The 12198-nt window shown below is 49.3% G+C and overlaps 1 protein-coding gene across 2 annotated transcripts in view; it reads left to right on the forward strand.

Annotated features, from left to right (window-relative positions):
* The first annotated feature begins 110 nt into the window (after nucleotides 1-110).
* Nucleotides 111-12198, forward strand: part of PLXND1 (plexin D1) — a 91989-nt gene continuing 79901 nt past the window's right edge. Inside the window, exons 1-4 of one of the 2 annotated variants that reach the window (XM_032966480.2) lie at nucleotides 111-307; nucleotides 425-1784; nucleotides 5372-5548; nucleotides 9005-9139. In XM_032966480.2, coding sequence (XP_032822371.1) covers nucleotides 591-1784; nucleotides 5372-5548; nucleotides 9005-9139 — 1506 coding nt within the window. In that variant the 5' untranslated portion in view covers nucleotides 111-307; nucleotides 425-590. Of the gene's footprint in view, nucleotides 1785-5371; nucleotides 5549-9004; nucleotides 9140-12198 lie in introns of both variants that reach the window. The other variant, XM_076072091.1, reaches the window with a different exon arrangement.

The raw sequence follows: 12198 nt of genomic DNA on the forward strand, positions 1-12198 counted from the left end.
GCGTGTCTAAGTGTGCGTGTGCAATTGGCTGGCTGCGTGCAAGGGGTGGAAATGCATAGAGAGGAGGCTGAGAGAGAGAGAGAGGGGAGGGAAGGCAGGCGGAGAGGAAAGAGAGGGAGAGAGAGAGAGCTTCGTAAAGATCATGAGCTTCGGGGAAGTTCCGCTCTTCCTTGTCACGCTGTCGGTCACACTGCGCGCGCACCGCCCAGACGTGCGCGCACACGCGCACCGCACGTGCACACGCGCACCGCACGGCCAGAGGAAACGCGCACACGGGACAATGGGCTGTTAGGAAGCGGACGCAGTTGTAAGTAAAGCGGAGAGAACTCTCGCCAAACTTGTGTTTTGTATTTGCGTTCGCGAGCTGAGGACATCTCTCTCCGCCCCCCCTCTCTCACTCCCATCTCGCTCTCTGTGCCGCCAGCGCTAGATGCCGTTATCGTAAAGGAGTGGATCCCCATCGAGTGATGACAGTCGTTTGACCGTGGCAGCGATTTGGCGAGTTGACGATCAGAAGAAGAAGCAGAGAGATAGAGAGAGGTGGGGGGTGGGGAGGGATAAAAAAAAATAAAACCCCGAGGGGGCTCAACATGCGAGCGAGAGGAGGAACGGCGGTGGCCGCCGTCCGAGCGTTTCACCTGCCCAGCGTCTTCTCCATCACCACCACCACCATCACCACCATCATCGTCGTCGTAGTCATCGTCCAGCAACTGCTCACGCGGTCCGCGCACGGCTTCCACGTGCACGGCAAGTTCCATTTCGGCGAGAAGACCAACAACTTCGCCGTGGACGGCGTCTTTCGCAAGGTGTACGTGGGGACCGTGAACAACATCTACCAGCTGAGCGACACCCTGCGCCGAGAGGACAGCGTGTCCACCGGGCCGGTCAACGACAGCATGCTGTGCCACGCGCCCACCGTGTCCTCCACGTGCGCGCACGAGCGCACCAGCACGGACAACTACAACAAGCTGCTGGTGGTCGACTCGCAGCAGGAGATCTTGCTGAGCTGCGGCAGCGTCCACCAGGGCGCGTGCGAGGTGAGGCGCCTGGGCAGCATCGTCGACGTCGTCGTGAGCACGGAGAAGCTCAACACCAAGAACCTCTACATGGCCTCCAACCACGCGGACGCGCCCACGGTGGGCGTCTTGGTGAGGATCGACGGCAGCAAGTATGGCATCATGGTGGGGGCCACCTTCACGGGGCAGGGTTCGGACTACTGGAAGCCGTCGGGCAGTCCGCCGGACTACCGCTACGAGAACACGCCCGAGATCGCCTTCAGGAGCATGAACGTGAGCGAGAAGGAGAAGCTGTTCAGCTACGAGTACGACTCGGAGGAGAGCGTCTTCAAGATCAGCGGCGAGAACAAGGTGAGGAGCAAGCTGCAGTTCGTCGACATGTTCGCGGTGGACAATTACGTGTACATACTGGTCAACAACAACACGGGCGACGCCAAAGAGAACAATTACAAGACGTCCGTCGTCCGCATCTGTCTCAGCAACACGCGGATTCACGAATCGTACGTGCAGCTGAGCATCGACTGCGGCGAGAAATACGACAACATACAGTCCGCCTTCGTGAGCCGCGACCTCCTCTACGTCCTCTTCAAGAGCTTCAAGAACGGCAGTACCATCGTGTGCGAGTTCGCCCTCGGCGACATCGACGCCCGGATCGCCAAGGCTCGCGAGGACTGCTTCACCCATCACTTGCCCGTGATGACCGCCCTGGATTTCAAGATGGACAAGTCGGAGACGTGCAAAAAGGCTGGAACGACGTCCACGCTGACGGTAAGTTCATCTGCTTTCACCAACCTCCCAGCCAACCCCCTTGCAAAAAATTATTGGACCGAATTGGGCCAGACAGCTTCTCACTTGATGTGAAGCTTTCGTGACTGCAGGAATCCGTAGTCTTTGGTTCTTTCGGTAAAGACACGTGGGTAGAAGATAAAACAAAATGAATGACGACGTTTCGGGCGCAACACAAGCAAGCGTCCGTCATCAGGTGGGAAAGCGTCTCTCTTTTTTTTTAGAAGCGACCCGGTCCACCAGTGATAGCTCAACGAGGTGGGCTTATCACGCGGGAATTGTATAGCAGCCAAAGGCTGGAAACGCGTGTTTCTATGAATGTGGAGGGAAAAACCGGAGGAACCCGGAGACAAATCCACGCGACCACGGGGAGAGTGACACGCAAACTCTAAATTAACAGCAGGCGTCTGGGTTTGGGATCGAACCCACGACCTCCTGTATACAATGCGAGGGGGTTAACATCTGGCCACCGCTGCGCCCATTTGAATAGTTGATCACTGCCGCTGCCACTTTTGAAAGGGTATTGACAGTGTAGCTTATGGTGAGTTGATCAACGAGGAAAATTGATATCTACTGAATTTTTTTGCCGGCTTCAAAATGCTGAACAAAAGAACACGTATTGCCACAAGTATGTGTGGGTCAATGCAGACTTGTGTGCCTTGCAATAGGTACCTATTTGGTGTTTTAAAATATTAACACCTGTTTTATTGCCAAAACTGATAAGTGCCTATTCCTATTTTGTTTTCACCCATTGGGAAAAGTTGATTGCTGTTGCCACTTTTGCAGAGGGCGTGAAAGTCTGCTGGGCACGCTGGCTATTGGCCGCGCCTGTGTTTTCAGGGTTTTGGAAGCGAGGAAGGGTTCCTTGAGTAACGCAGCGATTTCGAGTCGGTGCATGGAGATTCGTGAAAGTGCCCCCAGTGTGTTCAGCGTTGTAGATGTGGTAAATGAATAAATAAAGAACGCTGCTGCTGCATAGAACACGTGTGCAGGACGTCGGAGGGCAGCTCTGGGGTCTGGCGATCAAAGAGAAAGACTGGAAGACCAGATTGTTTACGGAGACTGCTGTGGCAGATATTTGGAATGCGTGTATGCCGTGCAGCAGCTGTGGTGATCTGGAGGAGGTGTAAGAAAGCATTGGCGAGGTGCAGTGTGGGCATTTTCAGATTTAGCCACGGTGTGTGTACGTACGTTGAGCTTCTTTCGCACCGTACGTAGCCAACCGTGCTAATCGGAGTTGCTGGGAACTTCTTGATCGAGGTCGCCAGGAGATGGCGATACAGCAAGTTGATTATTTGAATTAATTTGTGTCCAGCTTTAAGTATTATCTCACATGTAACACACGGTTGGCTGCGTACCGTGCAAAATAAGTTCAGCCTGCATACGTACTGTGGTGGAATTGTCCAAACATTCAAATAAAAAAAGTGTTTACACTCAGCGAGACCTCTGTGCAGCAATTGAGATGACAAGTTTAATTTAACTATTTAATATATATGTTTTATACGAAGGAAGGCGTCCGGGGGAGTACGTCAACTATGATGAAATCAGATCGTGTACAGGTGCTAGGTAGGGTTTTCTAGATCACTGGATCGTGGGAGATTGCAGCGGCGTGGGGAGGCGTTCATCCAGCAGTGTATTGAGCATGGCTGCAATACAGGAAGGTGGTTTAAATTATACCTGACGTGTGACTGCGACCATATCATTAGTCGCTGTACAAGGGGGCCGGTGGTGGCTATGCACGCCTCCTGTAATCCTGCACTGTGAGACTTCCTTCCCGTGGGGTGGTGAGATGCCATGCCGTGTCTCGTCAGAAGAAGGCGATACAGCAAATGTGGACTTCAGCCCGTTTCGTCTGTATGGGATAGAGTGTTGCCCCCTCGCATACGTGTGTTCTTTTAAGGTGCTCCGGGTTCCTCCCACAAATAAACACTCATTAATTGACCGAAAATACTTTCAGATATTGAGCGGACCGCAGAGGTTTAGGGGGAATTTGGTGCCAGTTCACCGCCTGGCTGCCTTTCCTTTTTGTCCGTGATTCCTCGCGCCTTTGAGTCATTCTCTCTCTTTGAGAGTGAGTGACTACCGTGTGCTTTACACGCGTTGAAATTATGATCAGGCACACGAGAAGATGACAGATTTTTGTTGTTGGTGAAGGCGATGGGGATGGTAGGGCAATACACAGAACGTGCGAGCAAATGTGTTATATAAATGACACGTTCAGTCGTAGCTAGAGGACAACGATGTTTTGGGCCTAGACTAGAACGAGATTGAGGAAGTGAGTGGGACACACCTATGGGAGGGGCTTCCAGACATTAGGAGCAGCAGCAGAGAAGGATCGACCTCTCTCAGTGAGTGCGGGTTGACTTCAAGGCATTCACAGAATACCTTGATTTCTCCAGCTGTCCGTGTTCGTAACACTAAACTAGTTAGTGCGTGCACTTCGCAACACTGCCGTGCACGCTGCTGGGACGCCGATACATGGTTGATAAACTTTTTGCTGTTTAAGAACGAGAGAATATCTATTCGCTGCCATCAAACACACAATATATATTTTTAAAAACATTATATATAATAAATACGAATCTATAGTACAAACGAGATTGAGAGATATGCAGGCCAGAGACGGAACTGATAAGACAAAAGTCAATCCTAGACGAGAGACAAGAGGAAGACGACCTTGCGCCTTCGACATGGAAGTGCACTTTGGTCAGAGGAAGGGAATTCCAAACTTTAGGGGCCCACACACGAGAGGAAGGGGCTCTCCCAATGAGTGAAAAATGAAGAATGACTTCGAGTTGCAACGGAGGGATTCGTTTGCTGGAGCGAATGTGTGTGCAATACCTGGGGTCATCTATATTTTAACAAATCTGCATTCCAGTGTGCCTTTGTTTGAATCTACACCATATATGTACAGTAGAAGTAAATCAACCCATAAAGGTCAGTTCATTGCGTATCTTTACATTAGAATAAAACAAAGAAGCACACTGCAGTACGTTCAGTGGTTTAATGTATCTCCCTTTAGGTTTCAAAGTTGGGTTCATATCACGGTTGCAGAGCAGAGGCCCAAAACGCCAAGGGGCCAGCAAAAAAACATCACTGTTAACGTGTTCTTATGTAGCAGTCAATTTGATCAAGGTTATAAGAACACGGAATATGAGATGATGGTGAGTGAATTAATTATTTCCTGCACCTGCATGTGATGCTGTCACTTTGAATTTACCTGTGGTTCGCATTTAATTTGTTCATCCCGGTGTGTCTGTGTGTGGGGAGCGGTAGTGCAGCAGTTAGCGCACTGCACTACGAACCCGGCGACCTGAGATTTATTCCCGCTCACGTCCAACACCGGTGATGATTATTTGAACCTCTCCTGGGCCTCCCCGAGGTCGACTCAGTACCCGGTGCAATGTGTAAACTTGGCCAACTAGGGAGACAAAGGCGGCCGGGCGTGGTGCTGGCCACTCACTCTCTGGTCCACCGTTTCGGCCTTCATAGGTGCTCACTAACAGCACTTGCCCTCAAAAGACTGTTAAGAATATACGGGGGGGATCTTTGTCTGTGTCTTTTGTCAGCTGACCTCCGAGCAAGCCAACTGTGGTGGGACTCACATGGAAAACCTGCTGGTGGTACTGGCACCTGTGAGCGGCCGTCTCATCTTCACGCAACCCAACCTCACGGCCGTAGCGGCGATCAGGTTGCACGGCTTCACCGTGCTCTTCCTGGGCAACTCCACGGGTCATCTGATAAAGGTGCGTCATCATCGTCGTTGTCGTCATCATCACCGCATTATATTTACACCGTGCCTCCCATGCAGTACACCTCTAGCCACCCCGCAGCAGGCGACAGGCACCCAGTGGCGGCTGTCCCTGCAAGGCACGGGGTGAACTTAGCGCTGGCAAGCAAGTGGGCGTTGTTCTGCCAGTAGACGGAGGGTGGTGTTGCCATGTGGCTTCCCAATTAAGCAACTTAAGAGCAATCGATTAATTTTGGCAGATTGGACCGTGATGCCGGCACACTTGGCCTGCGTTCTTTTTGAATGATGCCGTGGAATATTTAACGTCTGCCGCGAATCAGACAGAGGCCTGTTTTCACGGCGAGTATATATGGAACCGTGCCCGCCATGAACCTCTGCAACCAGCGGAAAACGCACTTCTGCATGGTATTGTCTGGGCGTGGTAATTAGATGTTTGGCAGCACGTACCATCGTTGTTACGTGGCATGGCTATCGTAACGCGATCGCTGTGTGGTTGCATGAATCCCACACCTCAGATTAGAAGGTTGGCTGTGTATGGTGCGAAAAAAGTTCAACATGCATACCATACAACAGAAGAGAATACGCTTGAGCAGCTGCGATCGTTATGAACGGAATATCTTTATAAGCATGGCTTGTTGTGCACAGGTAATGCTGCACATATTTATACTGGAAATATATTATTGATATATATTTTTATTTTACCAGTTAAAGCTCACTCATCTATGTAGCTCTTTTTTAGTAGTGCCCTGGTCACAAATGATAGCTCAACGAAGTGGCTTATCATCATGTGGAACTTTATAGCAGCCAAATACTCTAAACGCACGTTTGATTCTGAATGTGGAGGGAAGGACCTGAGGACCCGGAGAAAAATCCACGCGGCCAAGGGGTAGGAATATGCTGCCGCCCAGTGTCAATAATTATTGGATGAAGCTTGCATTTACATTTTCACTTGATCTGTCGCGTTTACGAAACTTGACACAGTGAAGGGTGGCACTGGCCGTTAGTCTGCCAGTAGTTGGCGGCGATCGCTGTGTGGGTAATTTTTCGAAAGTTTTCTCAATTTTGAGCAAGATTGACATTGTGCGTGTTGTTTTTAGTCATGGGGAGAAACCGGGAGAATCCGGCGGAAATCAATTATAACAAGGGGAGAATAAATAAACTCCACAGTAATACATCCTAGTGAGGAGTCAAACCCAGATGCCGCTTGCTGTGAAGCGCAAGCTTAAACACTGCGCCGCTCTGCCTCCCCAACTCACACGCAAGGATGAGCAGCAACTTGAAGAGATTTTCAGAAGCATTCCCGTGACATCTCTTTGTGCAGACCGTTTTGAGTTTGACTGTTCATCTCGCGTCACGACGCCCGAGCACGGTTGGAACACAGTTTTGGGGGGGGGGGGGGGGGCGAAAGACGAAAAATTGCGGTAGCCAAACGTTTTGGTTCTGTGTGAGGGCATCCACAGCGGTGGTGCCATGAGGGCAACCGACCTCGGCCCACGCATGACCCATCCACCCCCAATCTCACACCCCCACAACCAGCAAGCTGCCCTGTACAGAACACCGTTGAAAGCTGTTATGGAGCTGGAGGGGTGGTGGTACAGCCAGCGTCGCACCCAGCCGCCTTTGTCTCCCCAGTGCTGCTGTTTACTTTCCACAACGGGTACTAATTTTAGAGTCGAACCAGAGGAGGCCCAGGACCGGTTCAGATAATTACCGCCGATGTTGGCCGTGGCCGGGAATCGAACTCCAACGGGATCATAGCCATCAAGGGCGCTAATCTCTGCACTGCCGCTCTCGCAACACGCAAAGACAAAGGTCCCCCGTAAGATCTGGACAGACCGTTGAGACAAGTGCTGCTAGCGAGCACCTGTGAAGGCCGGCACGGCACACGCACACTCGGCCCCCAGATGCCCCCTTCTTCATGCGTTGGGATCAGTGCTGGTTTGCACGATCGGAAAGATATCGGGTTACAAGGGAGTGTAACTACATTCGTCTAAACAGCTGCGATGTTTAATTAAAAAGATAAATAAATAAATACATAACCCAATTCTACTATGATGAGAATGTATCTCATCTGTGCTTCTCCAATTTACTATTTGCTGCCTATACACACTTCGCTTAGCACATTGGAGCTGAGCGAGTGCCTCATGAAAATGCTAATTATTTTCTGGAGGGGATATGAAGATTACATTCACACGAATATAATCGAGTCTATGCCTACAACCATATTTTAAAAAATGAGCATTTTCTAATTTGTGCTCCCAAAACTGATATTTCCGGAGGTTGATTTGTTTCGCCGATAGGACAAGGTCATACAAAAGTTCTACACCGCAGGCGTCGGGGTTGGGATCGAACCCCCGACCTGTATACCAAGCGAGGTAGTTAACATCTCGCCACCATGGAGGCTTAACCATAGACCAGCTGCGTGATTCGAAACGGGAACCTCTGCAGCAAACGGCGAGCACGCCACCGCTGAGCCGTGTCACCGCCCCCGCTCGTGTAACAGCTGTTTATCTCATCGCAGGTGAATAAGCTAATTATTTTCACGGTATTCACCTACCACTTTGAGCCGCGTAAGTCCAATGAAATCGATGCTAATTCTAGGAGCATGAGCGCACTGCAGATGTAGGGTAACGTAGGGTAACGTTGCGCAGGTGTGAAATCCTGCCTTGCAAGGAACGTTGCGAGGACGGTTCCAAAATACAAGCAGCCTCGCGATGAAAAAACAAAACTCGGTGTCCGTATCCTCATATTAGTCGTAAGTTGTCGCTTTCAAAGTAACCGTACGTAGTTTAAGAACATGGGGCTTAGTTATGGAATAAGTCAATAGTTTGACACTTAGGCATACATGGCACGAACAAAAGTGTTGACTGGGCCGTGCCAGCACGGATGAATGCCAGTTCGTCTTGAGTACATCCAACTCCACGGTACTTTATGAACATTTATCCCCTATCAAGGAAGGTGGACAATGTTTTTTTTTTATTATAACTACAGCCCCTAATTGGTTGACACATCGTGCACAAATACAAAGCCACTTCGTGATTCGGATAACGAGCACGCACATATTTCGAGCGTGGAACTGCCTTCGTGGATCTGCCTTCGCGGGCAATTAAATTAAACACAACTTTTTATTTTACCAGGTGAGGCCCCACTGAGCTGTATAGCTCTTTTTCAGAAGCGACCTGGCCACCAAATGATACCTCAACGAAGTGGCTTACCGTGTGGAAATTTATCGCGTCCAAATACTCTAAACGCACGTTTCTAAATGTTGGAGGGAAAAGCCGGAATACCCGGAGAAAAAAAACACATGACCGCGGGGAGAACATGCAAACTCCAAATATGCAGGCGTCAAAGTCGGGATTGAACCCACGACCTCGTGTACACCAGGCGAGGTAGTTAACATCTCTTTGATTCAACAGTGGAGTGAACACGCGTGCCGTTTGGTGTGCGCCAGGCAGTCAAAGGTGACGCTGGCAGCGGCGTGAAGGTGATGGGCACGGAGCTGCTCGACTACGGGAACCCCGTTCACCCCAACATGCTCTTTGACCCGGCGGACAACAGCTTCCTGTACGTCATGACCTCCAGCAAGGTGCGAGGGTGGTGTGGTGTGTGGGCACGTGGCAGCAGCACGTGCACTCGACTGCATGCGCCAACCGACGCTCTCACGAATAATAAATCCCGCATGCCGGGATTTATTATTCGTGAGTCAGCGCACACACATACACACAATCAGCACACACACACATTCACAATGAACACACAACACACACATTCACAGAGTCAGCGCACACACATACACACAATCAGCACACACACATTCACAATGAACACACAACACACTCACAGAGTCAGCGCACACACATACACACAATCAGCACACACACATTCACAATGAACACACAACACACTCACAGAGTCAGCGCACACACATACACACAGTCAGCACACACACACATTCACAATGAACACACAACACACACATTCACAGAGTCAGCGCACACACATACACACAATCAGCACACACACACATTCACAATGAACACACAACACACACATTCACAGAGTCAGCGCACACACATACACACAATCAGCACACACACACATTCACAATGAACACACAACACACACGTTCACAGAGTCAGCGCACACACATATTCACACAATCAGCCCACACACACACATTCACAATGAACATGCAACACACTCACAGAGTCAGCGCACACACATACACACAATCAGCACACATATTCACAATGAACACACAACACACACATTCACAGAGTCAGCGCACACACATACACACAGTCAGCACACACACACATTCACAATGAACACACACATTCACAGAGTCAGCGCGCACACATACACACAATCAGCACACACACACATTCACAATGAACACACAACACACACATTCACAGAGTCAGCGCACACACATACACACAATCAGCACACACACACATTCACAATGAACACACAACACACACGTTCACAGAGTCAGCGCACACACATACACACAGTCAGCACACACACACATTCACAATGAACACACACATTCACAGAGTCAGCGCGCACACATACACACAATCAGCACACACACACATTCACAATGAACACACAACACACACATTCACAGAGTCAGCGCACACACATACACACAATCAGCACACACACACATTCACAATGAACATGCAACACACACATTCACAGAGTCAGCACACACATACACACAATCAGCACACACACACATTCACAATGAACACACAACACACACATGCACACAATCAGCACACACACACATTAAGACAACCAAATTCAAAGACAACTTTCACCTTCTAGTGAGGGAAAAAAGCATTTGATCCCCTGCTGATTTTGTACGTTTGCCCACTGACAAAGAAATGATCAGTCTATCATTTTAATGGTATGTTTATTTGAACAGTTAGAGACAGAATAACAACAACAAAAAAACAGAACAATGCATGTCAAAAATGTTATAAATTGGTTTGCATTTTAATGAGGGAAATAAGTATTTGACCCCCTCTCAATCAGAAAGATTTCTGGCTCCCAGGTGTCTTTTATACAGGTAACGAGCTGAGATTAGGAGGCAACTCTTAAAGGAAGTGCTCCTAATCTCAGCTTGTTACCTGTATAAAAGACACCTGTCCACAGAAGCAATCAATCAGATTCCAAACTCTCCACCATGGCCAAGACCAGAGAGCTCTCTAAGGATGTCAGGGACAAGATTGTAGACCTACACAAGGCTGGAATGGGCTACAAGACCATTGCCAAGCAGCTTAGTGAGAAGGTGACAACAGTTGTTGCGATTATTCGCAAATGGAAGAAACGCAAAAGAACTGTCAATCTCCCTCGGCCTGGGGCTCCATGCAAGATCTCACTTCGTGGAGTTGCAATGATCATGAGAACGGTGAGGAATCAGCCCAGAACTACACGGGAGGATCTTGTCAATGATCTCAAGGCAGCTGGGACCATTGTCACCAAGAAAACAATTGGTAACACACTATGCCGTGAAGGACTGAAATCCTGCAGTGCCCGCAAGGTCCCCCTGCTCAAGAAAGCACATATACATGCCCGTCTGAAGTTTGCCAATGAACATCTGAATGATTCAGAGGACAACTGGGTGAAAGTGTTGTGGTCAGATGAGACCAAAATGGAGCTCTTTGGCATCAACTCAACTCGCTGTGTTTGGAGGAGGAGGAATGCTGCCTATGACCCCAAGAACACCATCCCCACCGTCAAACATGGAGGTGGAAACATTATGCTTTGGTGGTGTTTTTCTGCTAAGGGGACAGGACAACTTCACTGCATCAAAGGGACGATGGACGGGGCCATGTACCGTCAAATCTTGGGTGAGAACCTTCTTCCCTTAGCCAGGGCATTGAAAATGGGTCGTGGATGAGTATTCCAGCTTGACATTGACCCAAAACACACGGCCAAGGCAACAAAGGAGTGGCTCAAAAAGAAGCACATTAAGGTCCTGGAGTGGCTTAGCCAGTCTCCAGACCTTAATCCCATAGACAATCTGTGGAGGGAGCTGAAGGTTCGAGTTGCCAAACGTCAGCCTCGAAACCTTAATGACTTGGAGAATATCTGCAAAGAGGAGTGGGACAAAATCCCTCCTGAGATGTATGCAAACATGGTGGCCAACTACAAGAAACGTCTGACCTCTGTGATTGCCAACAAGGGTTTTGCCACCAAGTACTAAGTCATGTTTTGCAGAGGGGTCAAATACTTATTTCCCTCATTAAAATGCAAACCAATTTATAACATTTTTGACATGCGTTTTTCTGGATTTTGTTGTTGTTATTCTGTCTCTCACTGTTCAAATAAACCTAGCCTACGTTGGATATTGGGGCAGTGCTGTTTCCGAGCACCTAAGAAGTTTTGCACGATGCACGAGGGGGTGATGTGGCTAGCACCACTTCCAGCCACCTATGTCTCCCCAGTGCTGATGTTTACACACTGCACCAGGTACTCATTCACGATTGAGTCAGCGGAGGCTGAGGACTGGTGCATATGTTTGTCACTGATGTTTGCCATGTGCGGGAATCGAACTGGGGAAATGGGGTTTGTTGTGCAGTGTGCTTACTCACTGCGCTTTCGCTCCCCAGCACATATAAAGACAAAGGT

The sequence above is a fragment of the Petromyzon marinus genome, chromosome 36 (assembly GCF_048934315.1).
Source record: "Petromyzon marinus isolate PM22_M1 ecotype Great Lakes invasive population chromosome 36, UKy_Petmar_22M1.pri1.0, whole genome shotgun sequence".
NCBI lineage: Eukaryota > Metazoa > Chordata > Hyperoartia > Petromyzontiformes > Petromyzontidae > Petromyzon > Petromyzon marinus.